A 23,401-nucleotide genomic window follows, 5' to 3' on the forward strand; every position below is an offset into this window, starting at 1 on the left:
TATATCCCATATGTGCACAAAATTGAAAACTCTGTCACAACTCCTGCTTGCAGACACACACGGGCTCTGGCATTTGCAACCATTTTCCTTTTTCAATCACTTAACTCACCACACTTTTCCAATCACAAAAAACACTAATATCTTGATTAGATAAGTATTGAACACCTGGATTGTGCAACACTTGCCCGTTACTCTTTAAAAAATAATTCAAACTCTATGAAGTTGTTGATCATTGCTAGATAACCATTTTCAGGTCTTGCCATAGATTTTTCCAGAATATTTAAGTCAATTGTAACTTGGCCATTCAGGAACGGTCACTGTCTCCATACTGATAACTGTATGTGTTTGGTACAGAGATGAGGTATTCATTAAAAATTATTGCACACAGGGTGAGTCCATGCAACTTATTGTGACATGTTGAGCAAATTTCTACTCCTGAACTTATTTAGGCTTACCATAACAAAAGGGTTGAATACTTATTGACTCAAGACATTTCAGCTTTTCATTTTTAATTAATTTGTAAACATTTTGAAAAACATAATTCCACATTATGGAATTGCGTGTAGGCCACCTTTCTTGGGGTCCCTCAGTCTTTTCATCTTGGTCGTTCGGCCCAGAGAAACATGGCGCCTCTTCGCCAACAACATTTCAATTTGGCTCTTCCTCTTGGCCCTTCAGTCAAAAATTATCCATGGGAGGAAGCGCACTTGGCGCGGAACGCCTTGACAAAATCGTCAAACTTCCGCATCTTTGACCCGTTCCAGGTAAGCCAAACGACACTGAGACGTTCTTAGCAGACATAGAGGACACCTTGGATGGCTACTCGAACGCTACGAATACTGACAGGCTTTACCTGTTGATGTGAACGTCCAACAAACACGTGACAAGGTTCATCCGTCTACAACAGCAACACGTGCAAAACAACTACGCTAAACTTGCCACAGCTTTGAAAATAGAATTCAGTGGTTATGCGACTCACAAACACAACAGCTCGCTGGCTAACACTGTCAAACAAGCTCGGAATGAACACCCACAAGCCTACTATCATAGGCTTCATTCAGCTTACTTTGGCATGCTCACTGAAACAGGAATGGAAGAGCTATTACCATTCAAACAAATGTTTCTGTCAAACATGTATCCCAACTTCATTAACTACTTGGGCCCTACTGCCCACGTTGGTTTGCCAATTTCGGCACTCCGAGAGCTTGCGAGCACAGCTTTTGATGCATCCAAAGCGGGCCGGTCTAAGAGCCCGGATATCTCGGTTTTCAAGAGGGTGCAATCACTCCAGTTGGAGGGTGCGGCATCAGGGACAAGAGCAGAAGAAGATGACGCACCAGGTGGGCGGCTACCACGTACATACCACACCGATGACCACCGCAGTAATGATAGCTACAAAGAACGTCCCCAACCAAACAGGCCCCGCAAAGGTCGATCTGGCCACTACGTTCCTGCATCTAACCCTCACAAATGGTCAGAGAACAAGGGTAACAAGCGTAACAAGAGTAACAAAGGGTTCGATAACGAACAAAACGTAACCCAAAGCTCTCTAGAAGCTCTGATAATAGATGTACTGCAGCGATTTTTTTTTGGAGAAAGACGGAAAAGATAAATCTAGGCGTGAAATTGCCGGAGAATGGGTCCCCAGAAATTAACACCATTTGCCAGGTCGGAAACGTTCACCTTAACCCCGACCTCACTCAAATCCCAGTCCAGTGCCCGCTCGATCTAGACACAAGCCCATGGGCTTTGTCTAGAGACCATGATATAGATGTTGCGACGCACAAGTTAAGCAGCGTTGCAACAGCTGATTCCTCTCCGATTCCGATAGAGGACCCACTGGGTCACGAAGTACAGCAATCTGTCTTAAAAATTGACACAGATAACTCACCACTCCGTTCTGCCAACCCACTCCACTTTCTTGGCGATATGACAAGGAAAAACCGACTCCAACAGGCCCTACCTCAAAGCTGTCTAAGAGGACTGTTTGACCTGTGATGCACTGATAGATTCGGGTTCGACTATTTCCCTTATATCTCAGACTTTGCTGGATGAACTCAAAAGGGCAGTGGACCCAGTGAAACATTGGTTAAAAACTAAACTTCGAGGTTTCACTCAGGCTACCTCGCCTCTTACCAAGCGTATCCTACTAAAACTGAACTTTGAAAGTGTGTCACTTGTCCACCCTGTGTATGTGACTAGCATTTACACCGAGCAGATGCTGATTGGGATGGATTTAATAGACCGTTTGGTACCACTGATGGATTGGAAATCTAACCAAATCTGGTCACAAATCGCAATAACTCAGCTGACACCACCACCTTCATCGAAGGCTACACGCAATACGTTATGCGACGACGACGGTTTGGCATCATCAACTGACATGCCCCCAGTGAACTTGGTAATGAGTCCGCAATTTGTGGCAGATGACAGGGTGACTAGTTCAACTCGGAAGCTAACCGAACATGAGGTTTTCCTATGTAGCTTGGGTGAATCACCAGCCGATACATACCGCCCTCTACAGATAGACGGCGTGTGCCTAAACGGCACAATGGTTGAGGATGCCATACTGGCAACCTGCTCCGAAAGATCTGCAATCAGTTTGGAAATGTTCAACAACATTTCAAAAGCGTCTAACTGCCACCCCCTGGTTCCGAAAACGTTCAGATTCCCACTGGGAACGACTCCTCAGACGACACTCACCGCTTTAGGGGTATGAGCGCTATCGATCTGCATTGGAAACAAGGAAGTAATTCACTATTTACTGGTTGTAGTGTACCTCCCGCATACAGTCTATGTGGGAGCGGACATTTTGGTGAGATTGGGTGTTAAACACCATACCATACACCAAGTTCTTTGGTCTTTGACCAGTGTTGCCAACTTAGCGACTTTGTCGCTATATTTAGCGAGTATTCAGACCCCTCTAGCGACACATTTTCAAAAAATCGACTAGCGACAAATCTAGCGACTTTTTCTGGTGTTATTGGAGACTTTTGGAGACCCAAAGCACTCACAGGCGGCCCAGTCCTCGCGCAGCAGTCCCTCCCAGCTGCAGTCAGATGTTCACCCATCCGCGTCCAGACTGCAAATCAATCGCGCATGCGCGAAGCCGCCGCTGGCTGATCCCGCCCTGGCTTACATTCAGGATGGGATGTAAATGTAAAATGTTCTTTGTCTAAAATAAATCACTGCATTTGACTCACACAGCCTCAGTCACCTCGTCCACTGTGTGTGTGCCTCTCTGTGACATAAGCTAAACATCTAGCTGGCTAGCTCATCATGTCTCAGTCTAAACTGTGCACTCAAAAATACAGAAAGGAGTGGGAATCAAACCCTGAATTTAAAGGCTGGTTGAAGCCGTTTATTGGAGATGATACACGGGCATACTGCCTGTTCCATGCTGGCATGTGATCACATTGGAGAAGCATGTAGAGCTGCTTTCTCAGACTCCACTTCTGCTACCCACTTCAAAATGCACAGGACAAAGTGCACAGAAATGATTAATGGTGTGCTAGCACCATACTTTCTGAAGAATTTGGTCGCAGATGTGGGTGACCAGCGTTTCAGCCTCCTCCTCGATGAGTCCACGGATGTAAGTGTTTCTACGTACCTGGGGGTTGTGATAAGGTACTTTAGTGACACCAAGCAGACAATTGTATCAACATTTCTGGGGCTTGTTGAGTTGGAGGGAGGAGATGCCAAATCTATAGCCCGTGCTGTTGTGGCTTTCCTCGAAGTGTTGTCTTAAAAAAGTGAAACTCCTGGGGATATGGACTGACAATGCCTCTGTTATGACGGGGATTAACAATGGGGTCCATAAAGTGCTGAAGGAGGAGTATGGCCTCAAAGATCTGGTTCTTATTCGCTGTGTGTGCCACTCTCTGCAGCTTGCTGTAAGTCATGCTTCCAATGACACCATCCCCCATAGTGTGGAGTACTTGGTACAAGAGACTTATAACTGGTTTTCAGTGTCTCCAAAGTGCAGGGAGCCCTACAAGGCCATATATGAGACCATAAACTGTGGGGAGAAACCTTTACAGATAACCAAGGTGTGTGCCACACGTTGGCTCTCCATCGAACCCGCGGTTTCACGCATTTTGGACCAGTGGGAGGAGCTTAGGCTGCATTTCGCAGTGACCAAGTCCAGTGAACACTGCTACATGGCTGAGGTTTTATACTCCATGTACAGTGATCCTCAAAACATATTGTATCTCACTTTTTTGAAGTCAATGCTGGGTGAGGTACAGTTGGCCATCAAGGCTTTTGAGGGAGAGCAAGTAGATCCTCTTAAGCTACTTGACAGCTTGGTTAGCCTGATCAAGTCTGTGAGCAGCAGGGTGCTGAATCCCCTGGCAAATGTTGATGTACTCAAAGGGCCAATAGATGGATACATCAGTCCCAAACTATACCTTGGTTACCTTTTTGAGTCAAAGGCAGCTGAGCTCCACCTTGCGCCTGAGGATGAAAACAATGTCTGAAAGCGGTGTGTAGCCTTCACCATCTCCCTCACTAATGAGTTGAGGGTGAGACTGCCGGACAACATCGAAGCATTGCAGTGCATGTCAGTTTTCAATGTGGAGGAAACTCTAAAGCACAATAAGAGCCCTGGAGAAATAGAAAAAATTGCCAAGCTCCTTGGCTACTCCCCTGCAGAGATAGACAAGATTGTCCAGCAATGGCGTGCCATCCATCTTAGTAAATGGAATGAGACAAAAAACACACTGGGCTTCTGGAGTGAGATTTGGAAGTTCAGAGATGCAGCTTATATCAATCCGTTTCAAGAACTTGCCATGGCTGCTGTGTCTGTGTTGTCCTTGCCACACTTGAATGCTGAAGTCGAGAGAGTATTCAGCCAGATGAGTGTGGTAAAAAGCAAACTTAGAAATTGGATGTCCTTGCAGACCCTTAACTCCATCCTATACATTCGATATGGACTGAAGCTGTCTGGTGAGGCTTGCTATGAGCACCAGCTGCCTGATAATGTTTTGCAGCTTATTGGCACATCAGCTGCTTACTCATTTAAGTCAGCTCCCTCAGTTGCTGAACCTGCCATAGAGAACCTTGACCAAAATGACGATGACCCACTCTTTCTGTGAGCCAGCACAGCCTGTGTGTGTGTGGAGGGGGGTCTAAAAAACAACAACAATTAACCTGAATTAGGGCCAGACTTGTTACTATCATTTCCTTACATTGCCATTGACAGTTTTTCTCTTTTTGGTCCATTTAGATTGTTAATGTAGATTGTATACAAAAAAATGTAAAAAATGTTATGGTTGAAAATGTTCATGTTTTACTGTGACTTGTTGTAGGCTCCTAAGTGGACCATAAGGTTAAAAACCAAACCAAACTTTTTTTAATTAAAAAACTAAGTCATTCCGCCAGAGTGTCTCTTTTGGGTCACTTTTGCCGGTCCCAAGCCCGGATAAAGGAGGAGGGTTGGAATTGTGAGATTTAAAAAAACAAGAATCGACAGAAGAAAGTTAATTTGTAGTTCTAAACATATTTAGGGTGTTTTTTATTCACTTTTTTGTGTCTCCCACAACGTTATTCCTCTCTCCTACAGCGTCCATCACAATTACATGCACATGGCCAATTATGCAAATTAGCAACTTCTAGTGACTTTTAGGACAGCCAATAGCTACTTTCTTTACTGAGGAGTTGGCAACACTGCTTTGGCGCAGCCAGCCCAACATGCCTTGTCTTTCGACCCTGTGCGAATAGCATCCGGGCAGACTATTTCTGAAACTTGCAACATGATAACTGAGTCCGCCGTGGTGATACCGGCAAGAACCACAGATGTTTCTATAAGACTGAACCTGGCGCCCGGCTACCAGATGGAAGGCACCACTGTGTTCTTCAAACCCTTGCCGCAATTATTCGAATTGGGGCTAACTATCAATGGTAACCCGCTGTTGGAGCTAAACGCCAGATCCGCTTGCCTCTTTGTGCAGAATCAGACTCAAGCGGATATCCCCATTCCTTGGCACATTCAGCTAGGAACATTGATTGATTACTCATTCCATGATTTTGAACTTGTTGTTCCCATGATTGGGCCTCTTCCTTCCTCCCTAGACCTATGTGGTGAGGAAGGGATGTTTTTTTACTTGTCCGTCAAAGGCAATCGCAATAACTCCCATATTGCCACTGGACGACACATCAGCTTTCAGGCTGGATGTCGATTCTGACAACGACGTGTTGATATACTCCATCGTCACGGAGGATGATACCGCATCTTCTTCTGCAAGTGAAGTATAACAGCTAATGATTCCCCCACCATTGACAAGCTGTCACCACCTGATGAAGACCTTTACAATGCTGCTGAACCATATCCTGGATTCCATGCACAGGTACTACAGCTACTGACGGTTGCAGACGCACTTGTCAATGACACTGAAAGACATCAGTTGCGGGACTTATTTAACAAACACCGAGAGATCTGGTCAACAGACTCGCTGGATTGTGGGTATTCATGTGGTGCGTATTCCTACGGCACCCGGAGCAGCTCCTACGTTTGTGAGACAATACAAAATTCCGCTTGCAGCGTACTCGGCGGTACAAGATATTATCGACTCCCTATTAGCTAAACAGAAAATCAGGGAATGTAACAGTATGTACAGTGCTCCCGTGTGGCCTGTGTTGAAACCAATGGGTAAATGGCGTCTTACCACTGACTATAGACAACTCAACAAGCTGGTTCCGTTGTCTCGTTGGCCTATGACACAGCTCGACCAAGAGTTGCCAAAGGTGACAAACGCCAAATACTTCTCCACTGTCAACGTGGCGAATGGTTTCAGGACCATGACAATCGACCCTCGCGACCAACACAAGTTGGCTTTCTCTTTCTCGAATAAGCTCTTCACGTTCAATCGTTGCCCGTTCAGGTATTCGAACTCCCCCGCAGAGTTAAACATCTTCCTGCACAAGGCAATGCCAGATGCAGCCACCAGGGGAATGATAATCTATGTGTACGATATTCTCATGAGGAGCGAGACTTGGTCACATCACCTCAAAGAGATTGACCACGTTCTTAACCAACTAGGAATGGCAGGGGCTAAGCTGGATATCATGAAAGGACAATGGTGCAGGACCAAGGTCAACTATGTTGGACTTCTGGTGGGTGCAGAGGGTATCCTGCCACAATCTAGCAGATTCCAAGCAGTCCGCAACATCAAAACGCCTGCAAACCTTCATGAGGTACGCAACTTCTTGGGACTATGTAATTACTCCCGTCAATTCATCGAAAATTATGCCGACTTGTCAAAACCTTTGACCCGTCTTCTTCAGAAAGACACCCCGTTTGTTTGGGATGTCACTCACGACGAAGCTGTGACTTCCTTGAAAGACCTGCTTTGTGCGGCACCCAGCCTGGTCTACCTCAACAAAGACAATACGTTATTTTTGGAAGTAGGTTTCTCAGAGCACTGCCTTAGTGCTGGGTTGTACCAAAAATACGATCAAGACAGACGTGTGGTTGCTTACGCGAGCAAAACACTCAACCCTGCTGAACACAAGTACTCAGACTGCGAAAAAGTGCTGCTGTCGACAGTCTGGGCAGTCAAGCACTTCACCTCTTATGTCAGCGGACAAAAGGTCATAGAAACATGTCAGCAGCTGGTGACTTTTCTGAAAAGCCAAAGAATCCATGAGGGTGCTGTACATAACAGCAGGATAGCGGCTTGGCTCATGACGCTGCAAAGCCATGATGTGGTTGTCAACTACGCAAAAGCGAAAAACCTGCCTTTGGGTGGGGCTTTGGCGGTGTGTCAACGCTGCGGTGAAGATGAAACCGACTTCGCACCAGCACCATGTGACGTAGTGCCGCCGTTGCCATCAAACCATCACTACTTCGAAGACAACGTGTGTCTTGGCATGCCGATGGCATTTGTAGTTGGCTGTTCTTACCGTCAGCTAGACCACTTGCAAGCTGGTGTGGGATTGGTATGGCACAACGACATTCTGTTCAAACCACTTCAATTTCAGCTAGGCAACAAGACCAGCCAGATCGCAGAAGTAGGTGGTGTACTTATCACACTGCAAACTGCGGTAAAACACGACTTGTCAGAACTGGCAATCTGCACCGACTCAAACGATGCCAGACTCACCTGCTTATGCCACTTGCCGTTTTGGAAACAAAAGCACATGACTACTTCAAGTGGCAAAGAAATAAAAAAATTAAAAGAGCTCATTCTAGCTTCGATGACCTCATAACCAAACACAACATACAGGTGTATTGGGAAAAAAGTCAAGCGACACCCCAAATCACCTGGTCGTGACAAACTTGGCAACGACCATGCTGACAGCATGGGGAAATCTGGTGCAATTCACGGCACCCCTTGGGTGTTCGATGCTCGAGACGCAATGATAACCGAGGCGCCCATTGTGTCTGCAGTAGCCATGTAGCACCGCAGGAATCATCTTCGCACAAACATATTGTGTTGATATCTCATTCACTCTTGAATGGTGACCTGGTAGCAATGCAACACCAAGATGAGTCCCTCGCCACTTTCATGGCTTTTTGTCTGATCCCATCAATCACCCAGTGTCCGAGCTGGCTTTGGCAGGCTCACACGACTTGCGTTCGCTGTACGCATCTAAACAGCACCTCACACTTGTAGATTACCTACTGGTTTATGTTTCAGAAACCAACGCCATACAAAGGTGGGTGGTTCCTAAAACACAGAGGGGGATAATGATAGCTCATGCTCACAACGAGCCATGTGGGGGCCATAGGGGGGTCAAGGCTACATGTGAAACATTGCGACAGGTGGCCCACTGGCCTCACATGGAACAAGATTTGGAAAAATACGTGAGGGGGTGTCTACTTTGCTGCCAGTTTCAACCCTCCAAGCCACTTCACAGAGCACCCTTGCAGTGTGTCTTACCCTTGGAGCTCGATCCAGACCGACTGGGTCAGCCAAGTTGCCAGATCGGCAAGAGGCAACAAGTATCTCCTCACAGTGACTTGCGCATTCACAAAGTGGGTGGAGTGCCTGCCCGCACCCAATGACACAGCGGAAACCATCGCCGTTCTTTTGCTCAACCACGTTTTCAGTAGTTTCGGCCTGCCAGGAGAAACCGTGGACAGCGACAGAGGAACCCATTTTTCGGCTGCTATAATGACCAAACTGTGGCAGGGTAGAAAGGAGCAACCAAACAATCGTCACAATCTTGAGGAAATATGTGGCAGCCAACCACAAAGATTGGGACCTCAAACTCCCACTGGTATTGATGGCGATCAGAGTCACACGCAACAGGTCTACGGGAATAACACCATTTGAGATGATGACGGGCCGGCAAATGACGCTTCCACTGCATCTCCTGTGCCAACCAGGAGATGTCACCGCGGCCACCGCATACACGACCCATCAATACGTGACGGACTTGCAAACCCACCTCCAGACTACCTTTGTGTACGCTCAAGGAAAGTTGGAAAGAAGTGTGGAAGGTGACAAGACCCATTACGACAAAAAGGCCTCACACCAGGAGTTTGAATTTGGGGATACGGTGTGGTGCTACGTATACACCAAACCCGTGGGCGTTGCGAAAAAGTTCCTGCCCCACTGGACAGGGCCACATGATATTGTGTTAAAGCTGTCACCTGTTGCTTATCAAATCAGAATCAGCAAAGGTCGACAGAACATCACGTTCAAAATAGGAAAATCAGCTAAATGTGATGTCAAAACGTTTTTCTTTCAAACAAACAAAAATCTAAACAAAACACAACTGAAATAATTAAACAATATCTCTAATTATGCGTTTTTGTAGGATGGAGTTCCTTTGGATGATCCTGACACTCTGTACCCTGGTCAAAACCAATCCAGCAGATGTACTCACGAGTGGACCCCCTACGGGAATTGTTCTCCGTGATGATCCAGGACTCCTTATAACCAACTGCAGAGTACACATGCAGAGGTTGTACATCCGCCTAGATGCAGAGAACGTGTACCGCCAACACATTTCCCCTGTGGCATATATGAGTTGGGCCGGGGCTGACTGGACCACCCAGGCAGTTAAGCATGCTCAGCTAGACACTGCCCACATGTTGGCCCAACTCCAAAAGTTCACAGTCATCCAGTCAGAACTAGCAGAGACCAGGCGAGAAAAACGATTCCTCTGGGCGCCACTCTCAATAGGTGCAGCTGTAGGGTCACTATTTGCTCTAGGTACCACTGCCGTCAACGCAATCAGTCTAGCCACGGTCAAAATAAATGATAGGGAGATTACTGAAGAGATGCCACTTATCCAGCAACAGATGCAATCACAGGCACTCAGGTTGCAGCATGTGGGAAGGTCTCTCCAGGACACTATTCTGGTGGTAACACACTCTACTCTCCTGAACAAAACCCTCCTGTCGGTAGGCAAGCTAGTAGAGGTCATGAACCATGACTATGCCCATGTCCAATTGGTTCGATTGTTGTTGTAGGATTTTTTCCGTGAAGTTAGATCTTCGATGGACCACTTGGCCATGAATAGAATCCCCTCATATCTAGTGCCCCTCTCAATGGTGCACAACATATTGACCTCAGCTACCACAACCATGATAAAGCCATTACAGTCACACCTGGCCTATAGTCTGGTGTCTGCAATTCCAATACACGTTGATGTTAATCGAAATGAAGTGGGATTTTTACTGACGCTGTTGGTTGTTGAACTGGAGAATATCTATTGGTTGAAAACAGTTCTAAATGTAGGATTTTGGCGCGACGACACCCATGTGAAAATCATTGCACCTCCAGTCATAGCTTATCAGGAACACAATCAAGATTTCTATCTCACCCCTAACCTGTTAATGTGTACTCTAACCAAAGACGTCCACTACTTGTGTCCTAGCAAACCCTTCGTCAGGGATAACACTGAGCGCCTTTGTGGCCTTAAGCCTATCACCAGCGAAGAACGCTGTAGAGCCAAACTAACAGCAAGAGGTGGAGTCACCACCACGCAAGTGGAAGTGGTAGCGAATCAATGGCTGATTAGCACCCCATTCACGTCCGCCACTATGACTTACGAACGCCATGACTCAACTACCCAACTGAACCTCCCCAATCAGACAATTTCTGTTACGGTACCAGAGGGGGCGATTATCCACATAGATGACCTAGCCCTTTACCAACTTCCTGACGACAGGATATTGAAATGTCAGACGCTTTTGCTAAACGTTCCCTTGAGTTACCACCAGCTTTTCAAAACCAGATTCAGTACGAGGGACCGATGACTGTTGATCTTAGCGTACTGAATGAGGTACTTTTAGTTGACCCAATTGACTATAAGCCAAAAGATTGGTCTGCCACCCGCTCTTGGACGGTGCCGGACAGTATCCTGACTGTTATCAAGATCCTTGGTCTTATTGGCCTTGGCGTGTGCACCTACTATGTACACAGGCACACACGCGCAATGGAAGACCTAATGAAGTCTTATGCTAGGATCACCTGTGGGACGGAAGCAATCCTGATTTTCGGGAAACTGACAATATATTCCGAAACCCAATCAGGTGACCCATCCACATCCCCAGCTTCTTCCCCAGAGTTCGCTACAGGTCAGCCCTGTACCTACCACCAATGGAAGCTTTGTCATTCAGGTTGTCATTTCAGAGAGTGCTTTAACTACCACCTTCAAGTAGGATCGCCCTAGATATGACATTAGACAAATGTGCAATCCGCACTCCGACCTGGATCCTGGCGCCGACGAAGATGGAGGAGGCTGAAGAAATTCGGCCTAGCACCTAAAACCCTCACAAACTTACAGATGCACAATTGAGAGCATCCTGTCGGGCTGTATCACCGCCTGGTATGGCAACTGCACCACCCACAACCGCAGGGCTCTCCAGAGGGTGGTGCGGTATGCCGAATGCATTACCGGGGGCAAACTACCCGCCCTCCAAGACACATACAACACCCGCTATCACAGGAAGGCCAAAAATATCATCAAGGACATCAACCACCCGAGCCACTGCCTGTTCACCCCGCTATCATCCAGAAGGCGAGGTCAGTACAGGTGCATCAAAGCTGGGACCGAGAGAATGAAAAACAGCTTCTATCTCAAGGCCATCAGACTGTTAAATCACTAGCACATTAGAAGCTGCTGCTGCCTATTAAAATCACTGGCCACTTTAAGAAATGGAACACTAGTCACTTGAATAATGTTTACATATCTTGCACTACTCATCTCATATGTATATACTGCATTCTATTCTATAATATTCTACGGTATCTTAGCCCATGCCGCTCTGTCATTGCTTGTCCATATATGTACAGTGGGGAGAACAAGTATTTGATACACTGACGATTTTGCAGGTTTTCCTACTTACAAAGCATGTAGAGGTCTGTAATTTTCAGAATCCAGAAAATCACATTGTATGATTTTTAAGTAATTAATTTGCATTTTATTGCATGACATCAGTATTTGATCACCTACCAACCAGTAAGAATTCCGGCTCTCACAGACCTGTTAGTTTTTCTTTAAGAAGCCCTCCTGTTCTCCACTCATTACCTGTATTAACTGCACCTGTTTGAACTCGTTACCTGTATAAAAGACACCTGTCCACACACTCAATCAAACAGACTCCAACCTCTCCACAATGGCCAAGACCAGAGAGCTGTGTAAGGACATCAGGGATACAATTGTAGACCTGCACAAGGCTGGGATGGGCTAAAGGACAATAGGCAAGCAGCTTGGTGAGAAGGCAACAACTGTTGGCGCAATTATTAGAAAATGGAAGAAGTTCAAGATGACGGTCAATCACCCTCGGTCTGGGGCTCCATGCAAGATCTCACCTCGTGGGGCATCAATGATCATGAGGAAGGTGAGGGATCAGCCCAGAACTACACGGCAGGACCTGGTCAATGACCTGAAGAGAGCTGGGACCACAGTCTCAAAGAAAACCATTAGTAACACACTACGCCGTCATGGATTAAAATCCTGCAGCGCACGCAAGGTCCCCCTGCTCAAGCCAGCGCATGTCCAGGCCCGTCTGAAGTTTGCCAATGACCATCTGGATGATCCAGAGGAGGAATGGGAGAAGGTCATGTGGTCTGATGAGACAAAAATAGAGCTTTTTGTTCTAAACTCCACTCGCCGTGTTTGGAGGAAGAAGAAGGATGAATACAACCCCAAGAACACCATCCCAACCGTGAAGCATGGAGGTGGAAACATCATTCTTTGGGGATGCTTTTCTGCAAAGGGGACAGGACGACTGCACCGTATTGAGGGGAGGATGGATGGGGCCATGTATCGCGAGATCTTGGCCAACAACCTCCTTCCCTCAGTAAGAGCATTTAAGATGGGTCGTGGCTGGGTCTTCCAGCATGACAACGACCCGAAACACACAGCCAGGGCAACTAAGGAGTGGCTCCGTAAGAAGCATCTCAAGGTCCTGGAGTGGCCTAGCCAGTCTCCAGACCTGAACCCAATAGAAAATCTTTGGAGGGGAGCTGAAAGTCCGTATTGCCCAGCGACAGCCCCGAAACCTGAAGGATCTGGAGAAGGTCTGTATGGAGGAGTGGGCCAAAATCCCTGCTGCAGTGTGTGCAAACCTGGTCAAGACCTACAGGAAACGTATGATCTCTGTAATTGCAAACAAAGGTTTCTGTACCAAATATTAAGTTCTGCTTTTCTGATGTATCAAATACTTATGTCATGCAATAAAATGCAAATTAATTACTTAAAAATCATATAAGTATAAGTAGGAAAACCTGCAAAATCGGCAGTGTATCAAATACTTGTTCTCCCCACTGTATATATTCTTAAATCCCATTCTTTACTAGTTTTGTGTGTATTGGGTATATGTTGTGAAATTGTTAGATATTACTTGATAGATATTACTGTATGTCGGAGCTAGAAGCACAAGCTTTCGCTACACCCGCTATAACATCTGCTAAACACGTGTATGTGACAAATAAAATTTGATTTGATTTGATAGTCATTTAGCCAAGACCATGGACGTACATAGAATAGAGTCCAAGTAGATGATTAAGGTGGGGAAAATATATTTTGTATATCTTTTGTTGTGTTTTTATTCTTTACATTTTTATATCCTTTGACACTAAGGAAGTGATATTGCCACAAACAAGTTCCCCATATGACCACCAGTTCGTGCCACAGCGCCGCCCCTTTGGGGAGGAAATGTAATGATGTATTGCCTGAGTGTTGTGGTGTTGTGCGTTGTTAACATCTGTGTAAGTTACTGCCTAGATCTACCAGCCTGGACAACCGGACGACGGGCCGCAACGATGATCCACAACCAGGACATCCCGTGGTCTTTTTTTTTAATGGTGGGTTGCAAACTTGCAGAATCCGTCCAAGGTTGAACCACATTAGGGGGACTGTCATGACTCTCCCTGGGTGAGGATCAAAGGCCTCATATCAGATTGGCAAATGGCCGACATCAACCAGACCCTCTTACCTACAGGGGGGGCTGTGCCGGTCTTGACACCTTAATACTGCCATGAATTAGAGATAGGATAATCTATCTCTGGCCCTCTAGTATGGTGAAAGGAATGCCCTTTGTTTCAGAGACTTTTGGCGCCCAAAAACTTCAACATCCAACAATGAACATTGGGACAATATATTTCAACATCCAAACGTTGGGAATGATGGGAAATGGAATATGGAAAATGTATGTATATTTTGTGATGTCATAAGAAATTGTATAAAGGCATTATAACGAAAACATTGTGACTTGAAGAGCTTTTACACTGTGTCTATCAGGTTTACATCCTTTACGTTGTGTAGAAAATATTAAGGAGGAAGACAATGATTTCGTGAAGATAGGAATGTGATTTTAGCTTTCTAACAAAATCATAGTGATAATAATACTTTTGCCTCGTAACTAGCCACGCCCGAGGGAGCTCAGAGAGCGTGTCAGTATGACGGAAACACACCTCTTTACCAGAGTGCATAAAAGACTGAGATAAGAATTATCAGATCTAGACCAGACGGACCTCAAGCTGCAGCTGTTGTCCATATTGGTCCCGAACCTGAAAATCAACATGAGGTGAAGACGACAATGTTGCCTCCACTAACAATCAATGTTACGGCTGAGTAGCTGTTCTAAGTACTCTATCTAAGAAGGTGAATTTAAGTGGGACCATCCTGTTACTCTCTTCAAACCATCGTCTACTACACCGCTCTCATCACCCCACAGGGGATCATCGACACGGCTGATTAGCCATCCTCAGAAGACCACTTCCAGAACAAGTGAAAGTAAACAGACGACTAAGAAGAAGGACATTGTGACCTCTTGTGGACAATCTGAGCCTTACATCTGAGCTCCCGAGTGGCGCAGCGGTCTAAGGCACTGCATCTCAGGGCTTGAGGTGTCACTACAGACCCCCTGGTTCGATTCCAGGCTGTATCACAATCGGCCATGATTGGGAGTCCCATAGGGCGGCGCACAATTGGGCAAGCATCGTCCGGGTTTGGCCGGTGTAGGCCGTCATTGTAAATAAGTATTTGTTCTTAACTGACTTGCCTAGTTAAATAAAGGTTAAACAATTAAATAATTAAATAAAAAGGCCATCCGAAAAGAGAAGGCCCAATCGACCCTTCCCACAAAGGCCTGGGTCCAACAGAGACGACGAAGACAAACACGTAAATACATGCATTACTTCTTACCAAACAGGCGGCAGTTCTGGGCAAAGTGTAACAAATGTCATATTGTGTTAGTCTGCTAGGGACCCGTTTTCATTGTATTAAGTTTCTAATCCCTACCTATACCGTGTATGTGTTTGTATCTTGTGTTATCATTTTTAATTAGTTAGTAAATAAAGAATTAAATCAATTTGTGTGGAACGGAATGATTAGTAAGACCCGGGTTCGTGATGACTTAAAGAGCCTACGACTTTCAGAATGAGACTGATATGAGGTAAATGATTAATAAATGACTGGTAAATGATAAGAGATATCTAGATATCTTTCAAGTTAATTTGGGAAACCGTAACTCGTTAAACAACTTTTTTTCGTGGTGCCCCAAATTCCTAGTGAGTTAATTGTTACATGATTAATTTAATCTAGTAACAATTAAACATATTAGGTAATTATTCTATAAATAATAGTCATCACAATAATGAAAGGTACGTCATGACATATTGGAGCCCCGTGCGAGGAGTCTAAGATAGAACTAGGTCTTACTGTTGAATTCAGTCTATAGGAATTGTGTAGCAAGATACGTTGAAAACCAATAGTGCTGTAGGCAGGATTGTTGTTGAGAGTGGCGTGTGTGTGGTCCCTTTTCATCTAGATACTAGTAGGGAGAGATTGACTCTGGTGTTGAATATCTGACGAAAAGTCAGTGTGTAGGGGATTACTGAAAGCCAGGACATATGGGCCGGCCGATTTAGGTATTCTGAGGAATATACTCGTTGCCCATAACGTGTTACTATTTCTGTCTCTCGCGTTTCAGAAGCGAGGAGACTCGGTCAGTATTCATTTCTTGAACTAGGTCATATGGGCCGGTCAATTAAAGACATTTGAGAAGATATAGTTGTTGGCCGAAGCAAAGTATTATCCCTCTGTCAATCGCGCTTCAGTAGCGTGAGTAAGACCAACGGCAAAAACATTAATTTTATGGGGATGACAACGTCGATGCACTTATTTATGAAGCTGGTGACTGACTAAGCTTAGCATCCGCTTCGTCAGACCACTTACGTATTGAGCTATGCTCACTTCGAGGCAAGCAACACAGTACTTCCTGTTTGAGTTTTTTTGCTTGTAAGCAGGAATCAGGAGGATCGAGGTATGGTCTGATTTGCAAAGGGAGGGCGAAGGAGGGCCTTGTATGCATTTCTGTGTGTGGAGTAAATGTGACCTAGAGTTTTGTCGCCTCTAGTTACACAGGTGACATGCTGGTAAAAATGAGGTAAAACGTATTTCAGTTTTCCTGCATTAAAATCACCGGCCACGGGAAACGCCACCTCTGAATGTGCATTTTCTTGTTTGCTTATGGCCCTATACAGCTCGTCTAGTGCGGTCTTAGTGCCTGCATCGGTTTGTGGTGGCAAATAGACAGCTATGAAAAATATAGATGAAAACTGTCTTGGTAAATATTATGGTCTGCAGCTTATCATGAGGTATTATAATTCACGCAAGCAAAATCTCAAAACTTTCTTCACATTAGACATCGCACGCCAGCTGTTGTTAACAAAAAGACACACCCCCTCCTCCTCTCGCCTTACCCGAGTCTGCCGTCTGGTCTTGAGGATGCATAGAAATAACAGCAACTCAGAGAAACCTGGGATATTACAGTTTTTCAGGTCCCGTTGATAGGATAGTCTCGAGCAGAGCTAATTGAGTGTGCACGTTCACCAACAAAACACTCATGCTCATCTCATACTCATCTTTAAAACATCTTTAAAACAAAAGCCATTTAGGTCAAAAGAGTTCATATTAACAAAGGAAATAGAGGGACTAACAGTACAGATAATAGCAATAGAAACTGTCCCATAGAGGCACAGAATAAGTTAGAGGAAAAACAAAAAGAACTGGAGGAACTTATTCAAGAAAGATCAAGTGTAATATATTATAAAAAATAAAGTGAACTGGATGGAATATGGGGAAAAATTCACCAAATTATAATTTGTTCTTTAACATAGAAATACTACCAAAAATAATTTACTGAAATGTATTAAAAATTACGGAGTTAATCGCGATCTCCATGCTCGCTGATGTAGTCTTCTCATGACGCTGCCACGCTTGTGTCACGTCTACACCCGCTCCCCCGCTCCGGCGCTTGACGTCACCAGTCTACTAACCACTGGTTCCTGGCAACCCATCTTTACGCACACCTGGCATCCATCATTACGCACATCTGCATCTCATCATCAGTCACACCTGGACTTCATTACTCCATTGATTACCTACCCTTTATTTAGCACTCTTTTGTTATCAGTCAGCAGGTAGTATTGTTTGTGTTTCCATGTCAGACGCTGCTCTTGTTTTGTATCGTTCCATGTTCGTTGTTATTAAACTCACTAACTGCACCTGCTTCCTGCGTCTACGTTACAGCTTGCTTCTTTTTCGTCGCCGCTTCCTCTTTCGAGTCCTGGGATCAGGGCCTGGTCCGGGGTAAGCAGAACGTCCAGAGCTGCCGACTTGTTAAAGTAGAAATCTTCATCCAAATTGAGGTTATTGATCACTTTTCTGATGTCCAGAAGCTGTTTTCGGTCATAGGAAATGATGGCGGAGACATTATGTACAAAATAAATTACGATCAGTATTGAAAATAACAAAAGAAATAGCAGAATCGGTCAGGATCCTCTAAGATGGCAGCTATCCACTGCAGCGCCATCTTCAAACTCCTTCATTCTCCTCACCTTGAGGGGAAAGTGCTGTGTGACCACCGGCAGGTAGTGGATGCCAGCCTTGGTGCTGTGCAGTGCCACAACCAGAAAGTACTCAAAGAGCTGGCGTTGATGTAGTTCCTTCAGATTCCTGGTGCGATCCAGAGAGCTGTGTTTGTTACCGTACTGACCCTCACCCGGCTGGCTCAGGATAGACTGGACTGAGGACAGACGCTGCCGATGGGCTGAGAGAGAGGGGGAAGGGAAGGAAAAAGGGAAGGGAAGGAAAAGTGAGGGTAATGAAAGAGAAGGAGAGGGGTAGAAAAAGTGAAGATGAATGAATGTCAGATTGAATTTGATACTGACAAAAGCACTTGATGGAATTGTGGAAGATGTCAGTTGTTCACATAATACCTTTAGCCCTGTCCTCTATCTCACTCTCTGAGTCAGTATTTTCATCTGTGACTGCAACAAAAAGGAAACAAAGTGTTACAAAATGGAGAGCATTGAAATAATGTTAGTCAAGTTTTGGGGGGTTGAAATAATCTCACACTCACCTCTCCCTGAGCTGGTCTCAGCAATGTGATAGACCCTCCTCAGATGTTTCTTTCCAACACGAGCCTCGAAGATGCTGTTGATTTTAAGCACATCCTGTTGGAAGAATGAATGTTATAAATATCAATATTGGATATACACTGAGTATACAAACCATTAAGAACACCTTTCCTTGACATAGACAGACCAGGTGAATCCAGGTGAAAGCTATGATCCCTTATTGATGTAACTTGTTAAATCCACTTCAATCAGTGTAGATGAAAGGGAAGGAGACAGGTTAAAGAAGGATGTTTAAGCCTTGAGACAATTGATACATGGATTGTGTATGTGTGCCATTCAGAGGGTGAATGGGCAAGACAAAAAATGTAAGTGCCTTTGAACGGGGTATGGTAGTGGGGGGTGTGGGGGTGCAACTCAATATTAGGTATATTCAGTAGGGAAGAACCCTCCAAAGATAAGAGGGTTCTCGGTAGAACCCTTCATAGAGGGTAAGTGCCTTTGAACGGGGTAAGGTAGTAGGTGCCAGGCGCACCGGTTTGTGTCATGAGGAGAGGAAACAACTTAAGACTATTGAGATTCCCCCACAGTCTCTTACCGTTGGTATCCTCCTGCAGGTGCGGTTATAGGAATCTCCTCCAGACAGCCAGTGGGGCACCTCATCTGGGCTATGAGGAGTGGAGGGGGGGCTGAGCCGTGGGGGAGATGCTACTCCTCCTCCACTATCACTACGGTGGTGGTTGGTCTTACGCAGATCTGGAAGCTTGATGCTGCACTTCCCACCAGAGTTCTGTCTGAAGAAACCAGGCCTCGAGATCTGCACAGATAACAAAAACAATCAGGTCAATCTGTGAAGTAAAGTAAGTCAAAAGCTGATGTAAAGGACATCACACTGCTTGCTTAGCAAGTACCTCTTCCTCCTGATTTAGCTCATGAGGCTCAAACCCAGGACCTCTGCCTCGCAAATACACATGACCGTCCTCCTGAAGCATCTTACCCAGTCATGCCACCGAAAAGCTAGCTATTCAGCAGCGCTTGTGGAGACACTTCAGGCTGAGGAGTGAGCATCACATATCCCCATCTTCTACATTGACACAAACTGTCATGACTGTTGATGACATCTTGTTATGTCATGATTAAGACAGTGTTATGTACCTTGGAGCATTCTGACCCAGGAGAGGAAGGTAGAGAAGGTTGTGATGAGCACTGACTGGATACCTCAATGTCCTCATATGGGTTCTCCTTGGAAGAGTCTGCAGAGAGACCAAAGATAATTAAACACTATTGAATTTAGGTTAAATTAGTATTTTATTTTATTTTATTCTTCACCTGTAATGATTTCATAATGATGATACGGCGGATGACATGATAGAATGTCCTCGAACTCAAATGATTTCCTGTGAAGGAACAGAAGAAAGAAAGGTGAAAATAATGTGAATATATTGTTTGTATGTTTATATGAGAGTGAATTAATTACTGTTAGTGTGAATGTATTGTCTGTTCTGTACCGCTATTTTACCTGTTTGGGTTGTCTCTATCTCTTTGTCTGTCTGTCCTGGGACTCCTGTAGATGTTGGAGGAAGGCTGGTTGGACAGAGGTGGAGGGGAGATGGAAGGTAGTGGGGGCAGATTCATCTGCACTTTCCCATGTCTCAGTAATGAGCGGGTCCTCCCTTCAGATTTGGAGAGGTGCTGGAAGGTACTTTGCTGGAAGGTGCGCTGGGGTTTGGGGACTGGGTTTATGGGTGGTGTCCCTGGCTCTGTGTGCACATTTTCCAGGTCTCGTCCCTCTTGCCCACCTTGCCTCGACCCCCCAAACGTCTGGTCAGCGTCCAGTATTCCTAAAATGGATTCTAACTCCCTTCTCTTGGCCTCTACTTCTGTTTCTCTGCTAGGAGGGCAGAAGTAGTTGCCAGGTAGCACTAGAGGACTCTTACCGGGGTTCTCCTCCCTCATGGTCTGCTCCAGCTTCTTGAAGAGAGTGAAGACAGCTCTCTGCTCCACCAGTCTCCTAACGTTGTCTTTCTTCAGCATCCCCATCACCTGCTCCTTCACAGGCTCCACATTAGGCCGAGAAACCCCAGCCCTTCCTATGATCTCTTTCCCAATGTTCTGCTGCTTTTCCCTGCTGGCCAGCCTGCTGCAGTGTCCTTCATGCTGCTCCTCGAAGGGTCTGACATCCTTCTTCTGCAGGTATTCAGTTCTTTTCACAGTAATGTCCTTTACAGGCCCCACAAGCGAGGTAGGCCTCAAATCCCCTGCTATTCCTACATTCTCCTTCTCATGGTTCTGCTGCTTCTCCTTGCTGGCTGGTCTACTCCTGTGCTCCTCCACGGTGGGTCTGGCATCAATCTTTTTCAGGGATTCTGTTCTTTTCACAAGAGGAACTGTAGTGACTGTTGGGGAGGTAGGCATTGAATCCCCATCCTTTCCTATGTTCTCCTTCCCATTGTTTTTCTGCTTCTCCCTGCTGGTTGGTCTTTTGGAGTCCTCCATGGTGGGTTTGGAATCACTCTTAATTAAGGAGTCAGGTCTTTCCACAATACTCTGAGTGGGTGTAGTAGTAGCTGTTGTTGTTGATGGTGGGGATGGGGAAGACTCCTTTCCTTCCCACTTTGAGATCTTGTCTTTGATGGTGGCATGGGGAGGTTTGGAGAGTTTTCTGCCCCCAGCCAAGGTGTTCCTCTCAGCCTGCATTGCTATGCTTGGGACCTCCAGCTGGTTGTTCAGGTTGTCTAGGGAGGTGAGGGGCAGTTTGGTTGCCCTGGCCTGTTGTTAGGGTCTGTAGGTGCACTGTCCCCTTTCTTCAGTCCACGACGCAGTGGTCTGAAATATCAGTCCAAATGGTAGTCAACACAATGGCTACTAAACCATGTTAACACAGGCAACTAAAGCTTTTAGACCTCAAACACAACCTTGAATTTTCTATTCAGGCAAAATAAGACCTCAAAGTACACATACAACTGAAACGTGTGACGTTAGACTTTAAAATCTATTGTAGACCTCAAACTTGTAGACCTCAAATTCTCTATTTGGTCAACATAAAAAGACAATAACAACACAGACTCCATTTAAGGAACATTCCAGTCTGTTCGGTCATTGATGGGAAAGTCAGGGTCTTTAGTCTGGCGGTAGCCTAAATGTCATGAGGACAGGCCTGTGACCAACAATACTATTCTCACAGAGCTTCAGTAAACAAACACATACTTGGACCAGAGCCACTTGGACCAGAGCCATCTAGAACTGTTTTGTTTTCAAAAACAAATAGAGGAAATTAGCATTCTGCAACCAAGTAAAAACATAACAGTCGTTAATTAAAGAAAACCTGAATGAGTTGTATAGAGAGAGAGAGAGAGAGAGAGAGAGAGAGAGAGAGAGAGAGAGAGAGAGAGAGAGAGAGAGAGACTGATAGAGACCGAGAGACAGGAAGATAAAGAGAGACAAGTTTCAAGTTACAGTTACACACAAAGGAGAGAGAGAGAGAGAGAGAGAGAGAGAGAGAGAGAGAGAGAGAGAGAGAGAGAGAGAGAGAGAGAGAGAGAGAGAGAGAGAGAGAGAGAGAGAGAGAGAGAGAGAGAGAGAGAGAGAGAGAGAGAAAGAAATCTGATATTATGGATTCCCTTAATCCTAGTTCTAGAGTCATGTAGATCTGTCTATGAAGCCCATCAAATCCCTAGCCAGACATCTAGAGTGGAGGCATTTCTGTCCCAGTGAGACTGGATCAGTGTAAGAATAGTTCCTATAACTGATTTTCCACTTCTCATTCATTCCTCACATCTGGTTTCCTACAGTATTTCTCACAGCCAGTAGTTAAGTCTCACACAAAACCAAGACAAAAGTAGTTCAGATCCTATGAGGGGCTAAGTCATCACACAAATCTAAAATTTGAGTCACAAATCACGATTGGAGAGAGAGTCCAGATACCTTTTAGCCCCTGTCACTGCCACCATGGTGAATGGAAATGTTTTAACCACCCAGCTCGCTTCTCTATGAGAGTCAACTCTAACTGTCTCTGTCTTTCGGGTCTCAGGGCATTGTCTCTCAGTTCACTGGCTTCTAAGAAGATCTTGGGTAGAGTTTCCCAAGCAGCCCCTTTTAGATCATGACGTTATGGTAGTGTGTATGGACATAAAGCACATATATGCAACTGTCAGGAATAAATAGGGACATCATATATACTAAGTCGTATATAAGATGAAAAAGCACCAGGGATTCACATACTGCTGGATATACAGCAGACCACGCATAATATCAACATTATTCTCGTTAATCAGCCTTGTAGAGGTCCTAGAATTTTGACACAGGACAAGAACCTAATGCAATATTATCAAACTCAGCCAATGCACAAATTGTCATCTGGTCATCCTTACCTTTCTCTGCTGCACAGACCTTGTGAGACTACCAGTTGAACAGGAGCTAATTTCCACATCAGTGACCCTTGATACAACAGCATCCATCTCCATGACTTCCTCAATCACAAGCAGGTCACCGCCTCTCTCATATACTATCTTGTCCTTTGCTGTGGATCTGCCATACTAAGATCTGCCTCTCCTTTCCCACGACTCCAACACTAGTCA

At 45.3% G+C, this 23,401-nt stretch overlaps 1 protein-coding gene across 1 annotated transcript in view; it reads right to left on the reverse strand.

Annotated features, from left to right (window-relative positions):
* Window positions 1-21,521, reverse strand: part of LOC121555121 (DENN domain-containing protein 2A-like) — a 76,903-nt gene extending 55,382 nt beyond the window's left edge. Inside the window, exons 1-7 of the mRNA XM_041868928.2 lie at window positions 20,344-21,521; window positions 20,154-20,221; window positions 19,980-20,077; window positions 19,423-19,641; window positions 18,830-18,923; window positions 18,687-18,737; window positions 18,306-18,517 (exon numbers count right to left, since the gene is read on the reverse strand). Of these exons, the coding sequence (XP_041724862.2) occupies window positions 18,306-18,517; window positions 18,687-18,737; window positions 18,830-18,923; window positions 19,423-19,641; window positions 19,980-20,077; window positions 20,154-20,221; window positions 20,344-21,521 (1,920 nt within the window). The remainder of the gene's footprint in view (window positions 1-18,305; window positions 18,518-18,686; window positions 18,738-18,829; window positions 18,924-19,422; window positions 19,642-19,979; window positions 20,078-20,153; window positions 20,222-20,343) is intronic.
* Between the last annotated feature and the right edge of the window lie 1,880 nt (window positions 21,522-23,401).

The sequence above is a fragment of the Coregonus clupeaformis genome, chromosome 40 (assembly GCF_020615455.1).
Source record: "Coregonus clupeaformis isolate EN_2021a chromosome 40, ASM2061545v1, whole genome shotgun sequence".
NCBI classification, from domain to species: Eukaryota; Metazoa; Chordata; class Actinopteri; order Salmoniformes; family Salmonidae; genus Coregonus; species Coregonus clupeaformis.